Raw genomic sequence first — 14,347 nt, forward strand, 5'->3', positions numbered from 1 at the left:
TCAAAAACAACAAAATGGTTGGGAGTACAGCTGAGTGGTACAAAGCTTGTGCCAGGCTGCAGGTTTAATATCCAGTATCCAGGAGAGGCAGGGATTTTGAGGTTTATTCCTAGCCCCCTATACATTCATTCTGTATTGTTTACAACAAATACTGTCAGCCGGTGGTGGCACACATCTTTAATCCCAGCACTTGGGAAGCAGAGGCTGGCGGATCTCTGTCAGTTCGAGGCTAGCCTGGTCTGCAGAGTGAGTTCCAGGACACCCAAAGTCACACGAAGAAACCACCTCAAAAAAGAAGCCAAACCAAAAATCAAAAACCAAAATCAGTCAACTAACCAACCAACCAAAAACCTTGAGGTAAATGCCATGTTCTGGATTTTTCAAGAGGGTATTACTGACATTATGAATAATGAATAGTCCTTGACCAGACATAGCTGAATCGTTCAACAAATATTTATCGAATGCCTGATACATACAGGCACCGTGCCATGGGCTGAATTCACTGAGGTAAATGACATTTCTTTGATGAGACTAATCACATGTAAAAATGTAACTGTGGTTTCTAGTGGCCTGAAAAAGTCACCCAAGTTTGAGAGGCAAGTCTTGTGAGCTAACAATCTGGTTTTTGGTTTCTCCACATCCTACACGCGAGAGTTTGGTACATCAATCTAACCTATCTCATCTATTGAGATTAATTATAGACGAGAACTGCTTGCTGTACATCTTTAAAAAGACAAGCTTTGTAAAAACGAACTCAAGGGCACAGTGGTGCATGCCTGTAATTACCAATAATGGGAAAACAGGATCTGGAGTTTAAGATCGGCCTTCCCTCCATGAGCCTGTACCACAATAAAATACAACATGAAGTTTATCGGAATGGTACTTGGCAAGACCCCTTAGGCGAGCGTCGGGCTCTTTAAGTCTCCAGAGTTCCCCCTGGCATACACGCGGTCAGCAACCGCTCAATCAGCCTTACCCCGGAAGGAGCCAATTCCCTTTCTGCCGGCAGATCTTCGCGGTGGGTGTGACCGCCCAAACATCCGACCCCCCACAGACTCTGGAGGGCCCGCCCTCCATCTCGCGCATGCGCCGGAGGCGGGCCCGAGACAGGAAGTGCAGGGGCGTGGCGAAGCCGCTCCAGACAGCCGGCTCGGACGCTGAGGCGGGGAAGTTGGGAGGGGGGAACTGGGGACGGGGCACGGGAACGCGCGCGCGGAAGTGCGCGCTCGTCCGCGCAGCCCGGCTGCGTACAGTAGTGACGGCCGCGCGGGAGCGATCACATGACCTCAGCGGCTGCCTGTACAGTAAGAACCCAATATGGCAGCGGCGTTAGCAGTGGCAACAGCAGCAGGACCGGCCGCCCCGTAGACCCCCCCCTCCACCCCCGCCACCGCGCGCCTCCGTGGCCGCGTCTCCGCTGAGTTGCTTCTCCCGTCCGACTTCCCCTCTTCTCCCACCTTTCCCCGCCCCGCGGGAACAGCCGTGCAGGGCGCAGCAGGCAAGGGAAGGCAGCCGGAGCCGGGGCACGGAAGCCTCCCAGTCAGTTCAGGACCCGACATGAGGGAAAAGGGCCGTAGGAAGAAGGGCAGGACCTGGGCGGAGGCCGCCAAGACGGTAAGGAGCGGGGCGCGGAGGGGAAGGCCGGCAGGAGTTGGTTTCCTCGCCGGCTGCCGGTCTCCGGGGAAGGGAGGTCACTTGGCCCCGCGACCGGGCTGAGGGGCTCGAAAGCGCGCGCAGAGGGCGGCGGTTAGGGTGGCGTTGGCGAGCCCCGAGGAGAGCGGGGCGCCGGCGCGAGGGGGTTGGTGGCGCGGCTGGCTGCCGCTTCTCCCGGGGGCTGCGACCGGACCCCTCGGTGTTCCCAGGTTGCCCTGTCGGGGGTCATGTCGCCGTCGCCCCCGCACTGCTAGCCCTTGTTTCGGCACCGTGTGTTGTGCTTGCCCAGTAACCGGTTCTTCTCCCTTGTGCGCCTTGGAGAGCCCCGATTGGATGCAGACAGGAGGCGGCTTGTGCGTGCATCCAGCCCCGGAAAGGAGAGGGGAGCGCTGGAGCTCGGCGGCGTTCCCCCGCCGAGGCGGTGGTGCCACCAGACCCGGGGGCCCCTGCTTATCTGGCTCTGGGAGCCAAGCGCAGGTCACGAGGCTTTTGTGTTTGCCGTCCGAGCTGAAAGTGCAGGAGGTGTTTAGAAACGAAGTAACAGGTGGGACTTGGAGAATTTTTTTTTTTTTTTTTTTCTGTTTCCGTAGAGACCTACTCTGAATAAGGCAGCAATGCATGGTGGGACGTGTAGTTTACCGGGCCTCCACTTTTCTTTAGCCAAAGTGAAGGTGGACCCACGAAATTGTGTTTAGTGGGCACACCCCCCCCCGCCCCCGCCCACAATTTTGTTATACGGAATTTAGAAGTTATTTCAGAATGAGTGTTAGTGAGGTCTTGTTTTGAAAAAAAAAAAATTTAAAAACGTGTATTTACGAAGAAACGTTACTTTAAGGAGAAATTGAAATTCCATCATTGCAAGTGTAACAGAAAAGTAACAGGACATTAAACATTAGTAGCATTTCAACCTCTTTTATAAATGGACAACATGTTGGGTCTTAGTAAGTGAACCCTTACAGGTTGTAAGGTGTATTTTCTCCTTTAAAAAAGTGTGTGTGTGGGCTGGAGAGATGGCTCAGAGGTTAAGAGCTGCCTGCTCTTCCAGAGGTCCTGAGTTCAATTCCCAGCAACCACATGGTGGCTCACAACCTTATCTGTAATGAGATCTGGTGCCCTCTTCTGACATGCAGGCAGAACACTGTATACATAATAAAAAAAAAAAGTGTGTGTGTGTGTGTGTGTGTGTGTGTGTGTGTGTGTCTGTCTGTCTGTCTGTCTTAGGGGCGGGGCATGTGCAGATGGCCATGGAGCACATGCAGAAGTGAGAGTTGATGCAGGTTCTCAGTCTTGCTGGGCAGCACTTTTACTCACTGAGTAACTTTGCTGGTCTTGGTTTATTTATTAATTTATTTTCTGGTTTTTAGAGACAGGGTTTCTCTGTCTAGTCCCTGCAGACCTTGAACCCACCACCGTATAACACTGTAGATCACTGTAGATAACTGTTTCCTTTAGAAGATGGACCAGGCTGGCCTCAAACTCAGAGATTCCTCCTGAGTCTGCCTCCCAAGTGCTGGGATTGCACCACACTGTCCGGATCCTGGTTTCTGCTTTTAAATGAGACTTTCAGAATTCAAAAGTAATGTTCATCATGGAGAAAATTGGAAAGTATGAAGAAGAAAAAACACTCCGTTCACTCCTTTACTACTGCCTAGTCTTGTTTCCCCAAATCTGAGTTACATTGTTTATTCAATCTGCATTTTTTTTGTTGAATGTTTTCCCATATACATTTATTAACTTATTTTTGGGGGTAGAATCTCACGTAAATGATTGTCTCAAGTTCGCAGCAGTCCTCTTGCCTTTGCTCCTTGAGTGCTGGGATTATAGGCAGGCACCACCTTGCCCACTTTTATGGGATGCTCAGGATAGAACCCTGGGCATCATGCATACTAGGCAGATGCTCTTCCAGCCCACTTAGAATTTGTCTTTGTGACAGTATTGATAGTTTCCCCTAACAAACATCTCTAGAAATAATATTTTGGTGGTGAGGAGTTTCTCTTCCACAGAAGTTTTACTTTCTACTTTAGGGGCACCTCATTGACTGCTTCCTGTTAATCAAAGAGAAGATGCTATTTTAGTTAAAAGTATGCAAATCCCAAAATTAATTAGGTGAATTAATTTTACTTACTTATTAGGCTTTAGTTTTTTGAGACCAGGTTTCACTTTGTAGCCCAGGCAGGCCTTAGCATTGGAAGCAGTAAGATTTCAGGAATCTCAGCAATCTTTATATCTTTTTGTTAACTTTTTTTGTTTGTTTGGTTGGTTGGTTTTTGAGATGGACTCTTTGTAGCTCCGCCTAATTAAGAGCCCATTGTATAGTCCAGGCTGGCCTTAAACTTGAGGTGATCTCTTACCTCAGCCTCCCCAGGGCTGGGATTATAAGCACATACTACCATGTCTGATTCAATCTGTACAGTACCTTGTGAATTATGATCTTTTTGGGTTAAATAGTTTAATGATTGGGAAATTGTGACAACTAGGAAGAATAATTTTGCATCTGTTTCATTTTCTGAAATAATAACTTAGAACATTTACTTATTTTGTGCCCCAGATATCTATGTGAAAAGTGATGTTTAAAAGACAGAGAGTAGGGCTGGAGAGATGGCTCAGAGGTTAAGAGCACTGACTGCTCTTCCAGAGGTCCTGAGTTCAATTCCCAGCAACCACATGGTGGCTCACAACCATCTGTAATGAGATCTGGTGCCCTCTTCTGGCCTTCAGTCATATATGCTGTATATGTAATAAATAAATCTTTAAAAAAAAAAAAAAAGAGAGTAGGCTGGGAAATGGCTCAGCGTTTAAGAGCACTTGTACACGAATGCACCTTTACAAAATATCTCCTCCCCATCTAAAAAACATTCATGTATTTTACTTTTCTGCTGCCTTTTTGGGGGAGGGATGTCTGTGTATATCTAGATGTGCATGTGGAGGCCGGAGGATGCTATCCAGTGCTTTTCTCAGTTCCTCTCCACTTTTTTTACTGAGACACGGTCTCCCACTAAACCGGAAGCTTGCCAGTTGGTCTGCATGTGTATCTGGCCAGCTTGCCCAGGCCTCCCCCATCTCTACTTTCCAAGTACTAGTATTATTTATATGGGGTCAACATGCACACCTGAATTCAAAATTTTGTAAATTTATTTCATGTGTATGTATATTCTGTCTGCATGTCTGTGCACCACATGCACACCTGGGGTCAGAAGAGGGTGTCTGGTCCCCTGGAACTGCAGTTACAGATGGTTGTGCTTTGTTCCGAGTTACTGAATATACTAAATTTAAAAACTTTTTAAATATGACTTAAAGAGTATTAATTACACCCTTTAAATCAAATATAGAAGCCCCCATGGTGCCTCATGTCTACAACCCAAGCTCTCAGCAGGATCAGAAATTCAAGGCCAGGTTCAGCTATGTAAAGTTTGAGGATAGCCTGGGCTACATGAAACTCCCTCACAAATAAAAGAAAAAAAACAATGCTATAAAATTTATATAAACTCATTTAAAAAAAACAGAATTATGTAATTTCAGATGAGTCTAGTCTACTGATAAGTGTGCATATTAAAATACTAGAGATGCTCAGTTTGGAGCTGGAGAGATGACTCAGTGTAAGAGTACTTGTTTCTCTTGCAGAGGACCGAGGTTCAGTTCCCAGCACCCACATGGTGGCTCACAACCATCTATATAACTCCAGTTCTAGGGGGCCCAATGCTTTCTGCTGACCCTGGACACCAGGCACACATACATGCAGGCAAAACACTCATACATATAAAATAAATATTTTGAAAAATGCTACTTAAGTTAGCTAAGATTGACATTTTGCTAAACATACAAGCAGGTGGAGGGTGTATATTACATAAAGTTCTATAATTTGCTTTATGAATATCATGGATATCTTCTCATGGCAATAACTAAATTGCTGCCACCTTCCAAATTGCTGCCACCTTCCCTTTTTTTTGAGACAAAGTCTCATGGTGGCAGGGTTGGAAAGAGTGTGCAAGTGCTAGCAAGCCAGTGCGCAGACACAGAGACAAACTGAGACAACGTAGTGCATGTGCCCTATACCCAAGGACCTACTTTATTGTTTTGTTCTTTCAAGACAGAGTTTCTCTGTAGGTCTAGCTGTCCTGGAATGTGCTCTGTATACCAGGCTGGCCTTGAAGGCGTGAGCCACCAATGCCTGGCTAAGATGTATCTATCATCTACCCACCCACCCACCCTATCTATCTGAGACAGGGTCTCTCTACATGCCACTGGCTGTCCTGGAACTTGCTCTGTAGACCAGACTGGCCTTGAACTTGAACTCAGAGATCTGTCTTTTCTCTGCCTTCTAGTGCTGGGATTAAAGGCATGCGCCACCACTCCCGGCTTACACATACTTCTTAAAACTAGGCTGACCTTGCCGGATGATGGGAGGCAGGCAGGTGGATCTCTGTGAGCTGGAGGCCAGCCTGGTCTACAGAGAGAGTTCCAGGACAGCCAAGGCTACATAGAGAAACTCTGTAACCAGGCCCTACCTCTTTAACATTTCTGCTGCATAATAAATCTGTCAGATTGCAGATCCATCAATGAATTTGCCCTTTGATGAAACCATGCCTTCATGATCCATTCACTACCCTGAATCCCCCCACCTGAATACTGACTCATTAGGAACCAAGTCTTCAACACTTGAGCCTTTTGGGGATACACTTATGTCAGAATTATAATGATATCTGTGTTGTCTTGTGCTAAAAATATTCCATAGCCTTTAAGCACCTAAAATGGCCACTGTGATTACGAACTGCATTTAACATTTTATTTAATCTTAATTACTGCTAAAAATCGATATGTGGGCCAGGCGGTGGTGGTGCACGCCTTTAATCCCAGCACTTGGGAGGCAGAGGCAGGCAGATCTCTGTGAGTTCGAGGCCAGCCTGGGCTACAGAGTGAGTTCCAGGACAGGCTCCAAAGCTACACAGAGACACCTTGTCTCGAAAACAAAACAAACAAACAAACAAAAATCGGTATATGCCTATTATTGGATAATACAGAATTAAAGTAATTTCCCATGTTTATTGACTATTACTATATTATTTATTTATTTATTTTTTTAAAATAGGGTTTCTCTGTGTTTCTTTGGTGCCTGTCCTGGAACTCTGTAGACCAGGCTGGCCTTGAATTCACAGAGCCTGCCTCTGCCTCCTAAGTCCTGTGATTAAAGGCATGCACCACCACCACCCAGCTGACTATTGTTATATTCAATTCTCCAGTACTGGGGATTGAATTTAGGGCCTTGTGTTTGCTATTCAGGTGCTACATTCATGTACATCCATAGTGTCATGCCTCTGACTCTCATTTTAAGTTTTGAGACAGTCTCACTAAGTTGTCCAGGCTGGACTTGAACTTACTGTGTAGCCCAGGCTGGTCCTGCATCAGTTTCCTGAGTAGCTGAGATTGTAGATGTATTTCAACTTACAAAAATACAATATTTGTATTTTCTGCCAGTAAACTTTGCTATTCAGATCTTATCTTTTGTCTTTTTCTATGTTATTCCTGATCTTTAAAATTTTAGTTTTTATTTATATGAATGTGTTTGTCTCTCTGTGTGTATGCCATGTGTGTGCAGGTTCCTGCAGAGTCTAGAAGAGGGTGTTAGATATCCCAAAGCTGGAGGAGCAGTGAGCTTCCTAGCCCAAACTTGGGTCCTGGAAGAACAAAATATTCTTTTTTTGTTTGTTTGTTTTTATTATTATTATTATTTATGTTTTTCTGTCATCAGCTTGATACAGTACAAATTCTTATCCTAATAGTGAAATGTTTCACTGAAGCTTGCCCAGTGATTCAGTAAAAACTTATAAGCCCCAGTCATCCTAGGGTTCCCCCTGCTATGTAGCTTCCCTGGATCTGTGGGTTGCAGCCTGATTGTTCTTTGCTTTATATCTAGAATCCACTTATGAGTGAGTACATACCATGCTTGTCCTTCTGGGTCTGGGTTACCTCACTCAGGATGATATTTTCTAGTTCCATCCATTTGCCTGCAAATTTAATTTCATGCTGTCATTGTTTTTCTCTGCTGAGTAGAACTCCATTGTGTATATGTACCACATTTTCTTAATCCATTCTTCAGTTGACAGGCATCTAGGTGGTTTCCAGGATCTGGCTATTGTGAATAATGCTTTTGTGAACATAGTTGAGCATGTATCTTTGTGGTATGAATCAGCATTCCTTGGGTATGTGCCCAAGAGTGGTATAGCTGGGTCTTGAGGTAGATCGATTCCCAATTTTCTGAGAAACCGCCATACTGATTTCCACAGTGGTTGTACAAGTTTGCACTCCCACCAGCAGTGGAGGAGTGTTCCCTTTGCTCCGCATCCCCTCCAACATAGAATGTCATTCGTGTTTTTGATCATAGCCATTCTGACAGGTGTAAGGTGGTATCTCAGAGTCATTTTGATTTGCATTTCTCTGATGACTAAGGATGTTGAGCATTTCTTTAAATGTCTTTCAGCCATTTGAGATTCTTCTTTTGAGAATTCTCTGTTTAGCTCTATAGCCCATTTTTAAATTGAATTGTTCAGTATTTTGATGTCTAGTTTCTTGAGTTCTTTATATACTTTGGAGATCAGTCCTCTGTCAGATGTGGGGTTGGTGAAGATCTTTTCTTTCCCATTCTGTAGGCTGTAGTTTTGTCCTATTGACAGTGTCTTTTGCCCTACAAAAGCTTCTCAGTTTCAAGAGGTTTCATTTATTAATTGTTGTTCTCAGTGTCTGTGCTACTGGTGTTATATTTAGGAAGTGGCCTCCTGTGCCAATGCGTTCAAGAGTACTTCCTACTTTCTCTTCTATCAAGTTCAGTGAAACTGGATTTATGTTGAGGTCTTTGATCTACTTGGACTTGAGTTTTGTGCATGGTGACAGATATGGATCTCTTTGTAATCTTCTACATGATGACATCCAGTTATGCCAGCACCGTTTGTTGAAGATACTTTCTTTTTTCCATTGTGTAGTTTTGGCTTCCTTGTCAAAAATCAGGTGTTCATATGTGTGTGGATTAATGTCAGGGTCTTCAATTCGATTCCATTGGTCCGTATAGAACAAAATATTCTTAACCACTGTGCTCTCTCTCCAGTTCCTATATCCTGGTCTGTCTGTCTATCTTTTTAAAGACATCTACCTCCCTACCTCCCTAGTGTTGGGATTTCCTTCATGTCAATTTATGAGTGTTTTATATATAAAGGTAATTTGCTATTTTACAGATCTGTTTTCCTGATTTGTCTTTTTTTTTTTTTTTTTTTTTTGGTTTTTTGAGACAGGGTTTCTTTTTTTTTTTTTTTTTTATGGGTGCAGTGAACTTTATTGATGGTGTTCAAGAGAGTAGGGCTCCCTAAGCCCCTCCTGTTGTTCTGGGGGTCTGGGATGGAAACTGTGAGGGAGATGCTCAGTATCGGGGGCTGAGATGGGACAGGAACTGCTCAGCAGCCGAGGGGCTCTCTTGCTGTCCTTGCTGGGGTGGGTGGTCCAGGGCGGGCTTCTTACTCCTTGGAGGCCATGTAGGCCATGAGGTCCACCACCCTGTTGCTGTAGCCAAATTCATTGTCGTACCAAGAAATGAGCTTCACAAAGTTGTCATTGAGAGCAATGCCAGCCCCAGCATCGAAGGTGGAAGAGTGGGGGTCACTGTTGAAGTCACAGGAGACAACCTGGTCCTCAGTGTAGCCCAGGATGCCCTTTAGTGGGCCCTCCGACGCCTGCTTCACCACCTTCTTGATGTCGTCATACTTGGCAGGTTTCTGCAGGCGGCATGTCAGATCCACGACGGACACATTGGGGGTAGGAACACGGAAGGCCATGCCCGTGAGCTTCCCATTCAGCTCTGGGATGACCTTGCCCACAGCCTTGGCGGCACCGGTGGATGCAGGGATGATGTTCTGGGCTGCCCCACGGCCATCACGCCACAGCTTCCCAGAGGGGCCATCCACAGTCTTCTGGGTGGCAGTGATGGCGTGGACTGTGGTCATGAGTCCCTCCACAATGCCAAAGTTGTCATGGATGACCTTGGCCAGGGGGGCTAAGCAGTTGGTGGTGCAGGAAGCGTTGCTGATAATCTTGAGTGAATTGTCGTACTTCTCATGGTTGACACCCATCACAAACATGGGGGCGTCAGCAGAAGGGGCGGAGATGATGACCCTTTTGGCCCTGCCCTTCAAGTGGGCCCCAGCCTTCTCCATGGTGGTGAAGACACCAGTGGACTCCACAACATACTCGGCACCAGCCTCACCCCACTTGATGTTGGCGGGATCTCGCTCCTGGAAGATGGTGATGGCCTTCCCGTTGATGACCAGCTTCCCGTTCTCAGCCTTGACTGTGCCGTTGAACTTGCCATGGGTGGAGTCATACTGGAACATGTAGACCATGTAGTTGAGGTCAATGAAGGGATCATTGATGGCAACAATATCAACTTTGCCAGACTGGAAGGCAGCCCTGGCAACCAGGCGTCCAATTCGGCCAAATCCGTTCACTCCGACCTTCACCATCGTGTCTCAGGAACGAGGCTGGCACTGCACAGAAAGATGCGGCTGTCTCTGGAACAGGGAGGAGCAGAGAGAGACAGGGTTTCTCTGTGTAGCTTTGCCTCTTTCCTGGGACTCACTTGGTAGTCCAGGCTGGCCTCGAACTCACAGAGATCCGCCTGGCTCTGCCTCCCGAGTGCTGGGATTAAAGGCGTGCGCCACCACCGCCCGGCTGATTTGTCTTTTGAATGGATCGTGGAGATTTTTCTGTACCAATTTTTTTTGTGTTTGGTGTGTGTATGAAATGAAAGTCAGATGACATCTGCCCTTCATTTGGGCTGTGTGCGCAGAGGACAGCTTTTATGAGTTGGTTTTCTCCTCCTGAGGGTTCCATGGGTTTTGTAGATCAGACTGAGGTTGTCAGGCTTATTTGGCAAAGGCACTTACCTACACTGACCCATCTTATTGGCCCCTGTCCTGGGCATGTACTCAAGTGTGCACCCTCATACATATGTATTTCAAGATTTACTTTTATTTGTGTGTGTCCATATGGGTGTATATCATGTGTGTGCAGGTGCCCACAGAGGACCTCTTGGAACTGGAGTTAGAGGTGGTTGTGAACCATTTGACATAGGTGTTGGGAACTGAACTTCGCTTCCTCTGCATGAGCAGGAAGTGCTCTTAACTGCTGAGCCATCTCTCTAGCCCCTGCACATATATATTTAATGTTAATGCAATTAAGTTGATCAGTCTTTATCTTTTCTTCTTTCTAGGTTTTGGGAATCTTATGAAATATTTTTCAAACCATTAAGAGATGATAAATTGTGGGCTGGCGATGTAGCTCAGTCCGAAGATTGCTTGCCTGACAAGAATGAATTGGTTCTATCCCCAGCACTGCATAGTTTCATGGCATAAACTGAGTTGTTGGTATAATCTTGTATGGGCTTAAGAGGTGGAGATAGGAGAATCGAGGGTTCAGAGTTATTCTCTGCTTCATAATGAATTTGAGGCATCTGGGCTTGAGACCCTTGGGAGAGGGTTTTTGGGGAGGGGAAGGAGTGAGAAATGGGAGTATTAAGTGATTTTATTCATTTAGATTTTGAGACAAGCTCTCATGTAGTTTAGGCTGCCTCAAACTGGCTATATGTTTGAGGATGACCTTGAACTCCTTATCCTCCTGAGTGCTGGGATTTCAGGTGGGCGCCACCATGACAGGTTTATGTGGTACCTGGACTCATGCAGTGCTAGGAATGAAATCCAGGGCTTCCTGTACGCCAGGCAGGCAGTGTGCCAGCCGAGCCACATCCTCAGGCCTCCATCTGGAGTCTAACTCACTGATGTTTGAATTATTCAGTAGCTGGTTTATTGATACTCAATTTCAAATAACACTGTTCCTGTGGACGGTGTTAGTACTTTCTGCTCCCTTTCTTCCTTCTTTGTTTTTTGTTTGGTTTTGAGATAGGGTCTTATGTGTAACCCAGGTGGGCCTGGCATTTGCCGTGCATCCCAGATTGGTCTCCAAACCGACAGTCAGTATGAGCCACCAGCTTGACTCCAGTGAAATGCATTAACATGCTATGAAGTTTTCCCTACTGTGGATTTTGTCTCCTTATGTCAAAAGCAATGGGTAAAATAGAGAAATAATTTTTATCCTAGAAGGTGTGGGTTAACACCAGAGAGGCTGAGGCCGATTTGCCAGGAGCTTGGAGTCAACGTGGGTTATATAGTAAGTTTTAGGCCGTACTGGACTGTGTTGTGAGACCTTGTCTCAAAAAAACAAACAAAAGAAACAAACAACACAGCCGTGTTGTGGTCTGGTGGGAAAGAGGACAGATGGCAAGCAGCCTTACGAGTTGAGTGAGTATTAGCTAAGTGCCAACAAGGACTAGACAGGGATCACACAGCTCAGCTAAGTTCATACTCTGAAGTGACACTTGGTTTTCACGGCTTGGTCTGATTTTAAGAGGACCAGTTAATCTGCTTGGAACCATGACACATAGAAATTGTGAGATAAATGTATATTGCTGTAACAAAAAATTGATAATAAAATGTATAGTCATGAATAAGAATAAATAATGTGTTGAAGCTGTATAGTGGTAAGTTAATAAAATTTGAATGTTCAAGGCCTCAGTGTTTAAAAATGGTGAGTAAAGGCTGGAGCAGTTTGGCCCAATGGCTAAGAACATGGACTGCTTCTCCTGCCCTCCAGACAGGGTTTCTCTGTGTAGCTTTGGAGCCTGTTCTGGAACTTGCTTTGTAGACCTGGCAGGCCTTGAACTCATAGAGATCCTCCTGCTTCTGACTCCTGAGTACACCTTCCGGCAAGAACATGGAATGCTCTTGTGGAGGACCCATATTTGATTTCCAGTACCCATGGCTAGCATTTACAACCACCTGTAACTCAGCACTTCAGGGGCGATCCAACTCCCTGAGTCTGCAGATACCTGCATTCACGTGTATAGACACACATATCCCCATACAAAAGTGAAAATCTTAAAGATGATGGATAGAAAATTTACAGATGAGTAATATGTAAGGTCATTGTAAAATGAGGCACACGGTGAGGAGAAGGAAGACTGAAAAATGTCTGCTATATTGCTAGTTCACCTTTGAGTATTGTGAAGTATTGTATTGGAAGAGAAAGGCTGCAAAGGTAGAAGGTTGAAAAAAATGGACGTGACATGTTTTTATTCTGGGAATAGTAGCTTTTTATGCAGGAGCTAGCATGTCTGTTTTAGGTGGTTGGGCCATGTGTGGGGTTTGTTACAGAGGTCTGGAAAGTCTAGTATGACTGGCTGTGTATTTCTTCCCTTGGCCTTCACACTGTTTTCATTTTACGTTTCTTCTCCCCACATGTATTACACATGGAGTTCCCCAGCTGAACCTTTTTCTCAAATTCTGTTGGTCTCCTGAAGTGTAAGGAGCTTTAGTGTGGTTCTTTCACACAAAAATTGTACCATTTCTTTATTATTATTTGTTTTTGTTCATTTCGTGAGGTAGAGTCTTGCACTATAGCCTTAACTGGCCTGGAACTTGCTATGTAGGCCAAGCTGTCCCTCAGTGCTGGGATCTTAGTTCTTAGTCATCATGCCTGGCTTACTTATCTTTAATGGTTTTTATTAGTCCACATTAAGTTATACATAAATAATAACGAATTTCATTACAACATTTTCATCCTTGTACATGAATTTTTATCATTTTACCCACCCTTCTCCTGTCTTGTCTCCTCTTCCTGCTGATGCCCTTCCTCTTCCCCACTTGCCCTTGTACTTCCTTTGCTGTTAACAGTTTGGTGGCCCAGTGAGTTTTCATTTGGGTTGCTTACAGGTGCATGGAGAAGGGGTTATTGACAGGACTGTGGGCACTTCCCAGTGTAGCCACTGAAGAAAATGCCCCTTCCTCGTCCTCTAGCAGCCATCAACTGCCAAGATTCCCAGGAAGAGGGTGGCTCATAGGGGCCACTCCCCACTTATTGGTTCTTTGAGATAGGGTCTCTCACTGTGAGAACCAGTCCAGGCTGACCTCAAATTCCTGTTGATCTTTCTACCTCCACCTCATAGCCTTGCCTCATGGCCTCAGCTATTATCGTAGGTGTGAGCCACCACACCTTCTAAGTTGTCTCATTTTGTGTTTGTCGTCCCCCCACATTGCTCTAGAGAGTAGAGTATACCTACCTTTTAGAATCACTGTTTTACTTATCACCATATAGTTCCCTTTACTAACTTGTATATATTGTCATATATTTCAATGCAGAGTTTCTCTGTGTAACAGCCTTGGCTGTCCTGGAACTCTCTTGGTGGTCCAGGCTGGCTTCGAACTCACAGAGATTCCCTGTCTGCCTCCCAAGTGCTGGGATTAAAGGTGTGAGCCACCACACCAGGCATGGAAAATAATTTTGAAAGTTCAGGAGAATAGCCTATTATACTTACCATATATTTGCTCTTTATTATTATTTTTTAAATGTATTATTTTATGTGTATGGATGTTTTGCCTGTATGTATATTTGTATTCTATGTGCATGTCTGGTGCCCTTGGAGGTCAGAAGAGGGCATTGAATTCCCTGGAACTGAGGTTAAAAATGGTTGTGAGCTGCCGTGTGGGTGCTAGGAATTGAACCAGAGTCTTCTGGAAGAGCAGCCAGTGAGTGCTCTTAACCTCTGAACCATCTCTCCAGCTCCCAACTCTTTATATTGTTTTTATATTATATTTTTTTGAGA

General features: G+C 45.3%; 2 protein-coding genes across 2 annotated transcripts in view; one reads left to right on the plus strand and one right to left on the minus strand.

The window, feature by feature from the left end:
• The first annotated feature begins 1,169 nt into the window (after positions 1–1,169).
• Asxl2 (ASXL transcriptional regulator 2) overlaps positions 1,170–14,347 on the plus strand; it is an 87,652-nt gene continuing 74,474 nt past the window's right edge. Inside the window, exon 1 of the mRNA XM_059248427.1 lies at positions 1,170–1,614. Coding sequence (XP_059104410.1) covers positions 1,558–1,614 — 57 coding nt within the window. The 5' untranslated portion in view covers positions 1,170–1,557. The remainder of the gene's footprint in view (positions 1,615–14,347) is intronic.
• On the minus strand, positions 8,950–10,219 carry LOC131897505 (glyceraldehyde-3-phosphate dehydrogenase-like). Its single transcript, XM_059248426.1, has one exon. The coding sequence runs from the start codon at positions 10,152–10,154 to the stop codon at positions 9,153–9,155; it is 1,002 nt and encodes a 333-aa protein (XP_059104409.1). The 5' UTR covers positions 10,155–10,219; the 3' UTR covers positions 8,950–9,152.

The sequence above is a fragment of the Peromyscus eremicus genome, chromosome 22, assembly GCF_949786415.1.
Source record: "Peromyscus eremicus chromosome 22, PerEre_H2_v1, whole genome shotgun sequence".
In the NCBI taxonomy this organism is placed as follows: domain Eukaryota; kingdom Metazoa; phylum Chordata; class Mammalia; order Rodentia; family Cricetidae; genus Peromyscus; species Peromyscus eremicus.

Excerpts from the sequence above, each read along its gene's own strand:
- LOC131897505 (XM_059248426.1), bottom strand. The coding sequence starts at position 10,154 with ATGGTGAAGGTCGGAGTGAACGGATTTGGCCGAATTGGACGCCTGGTT.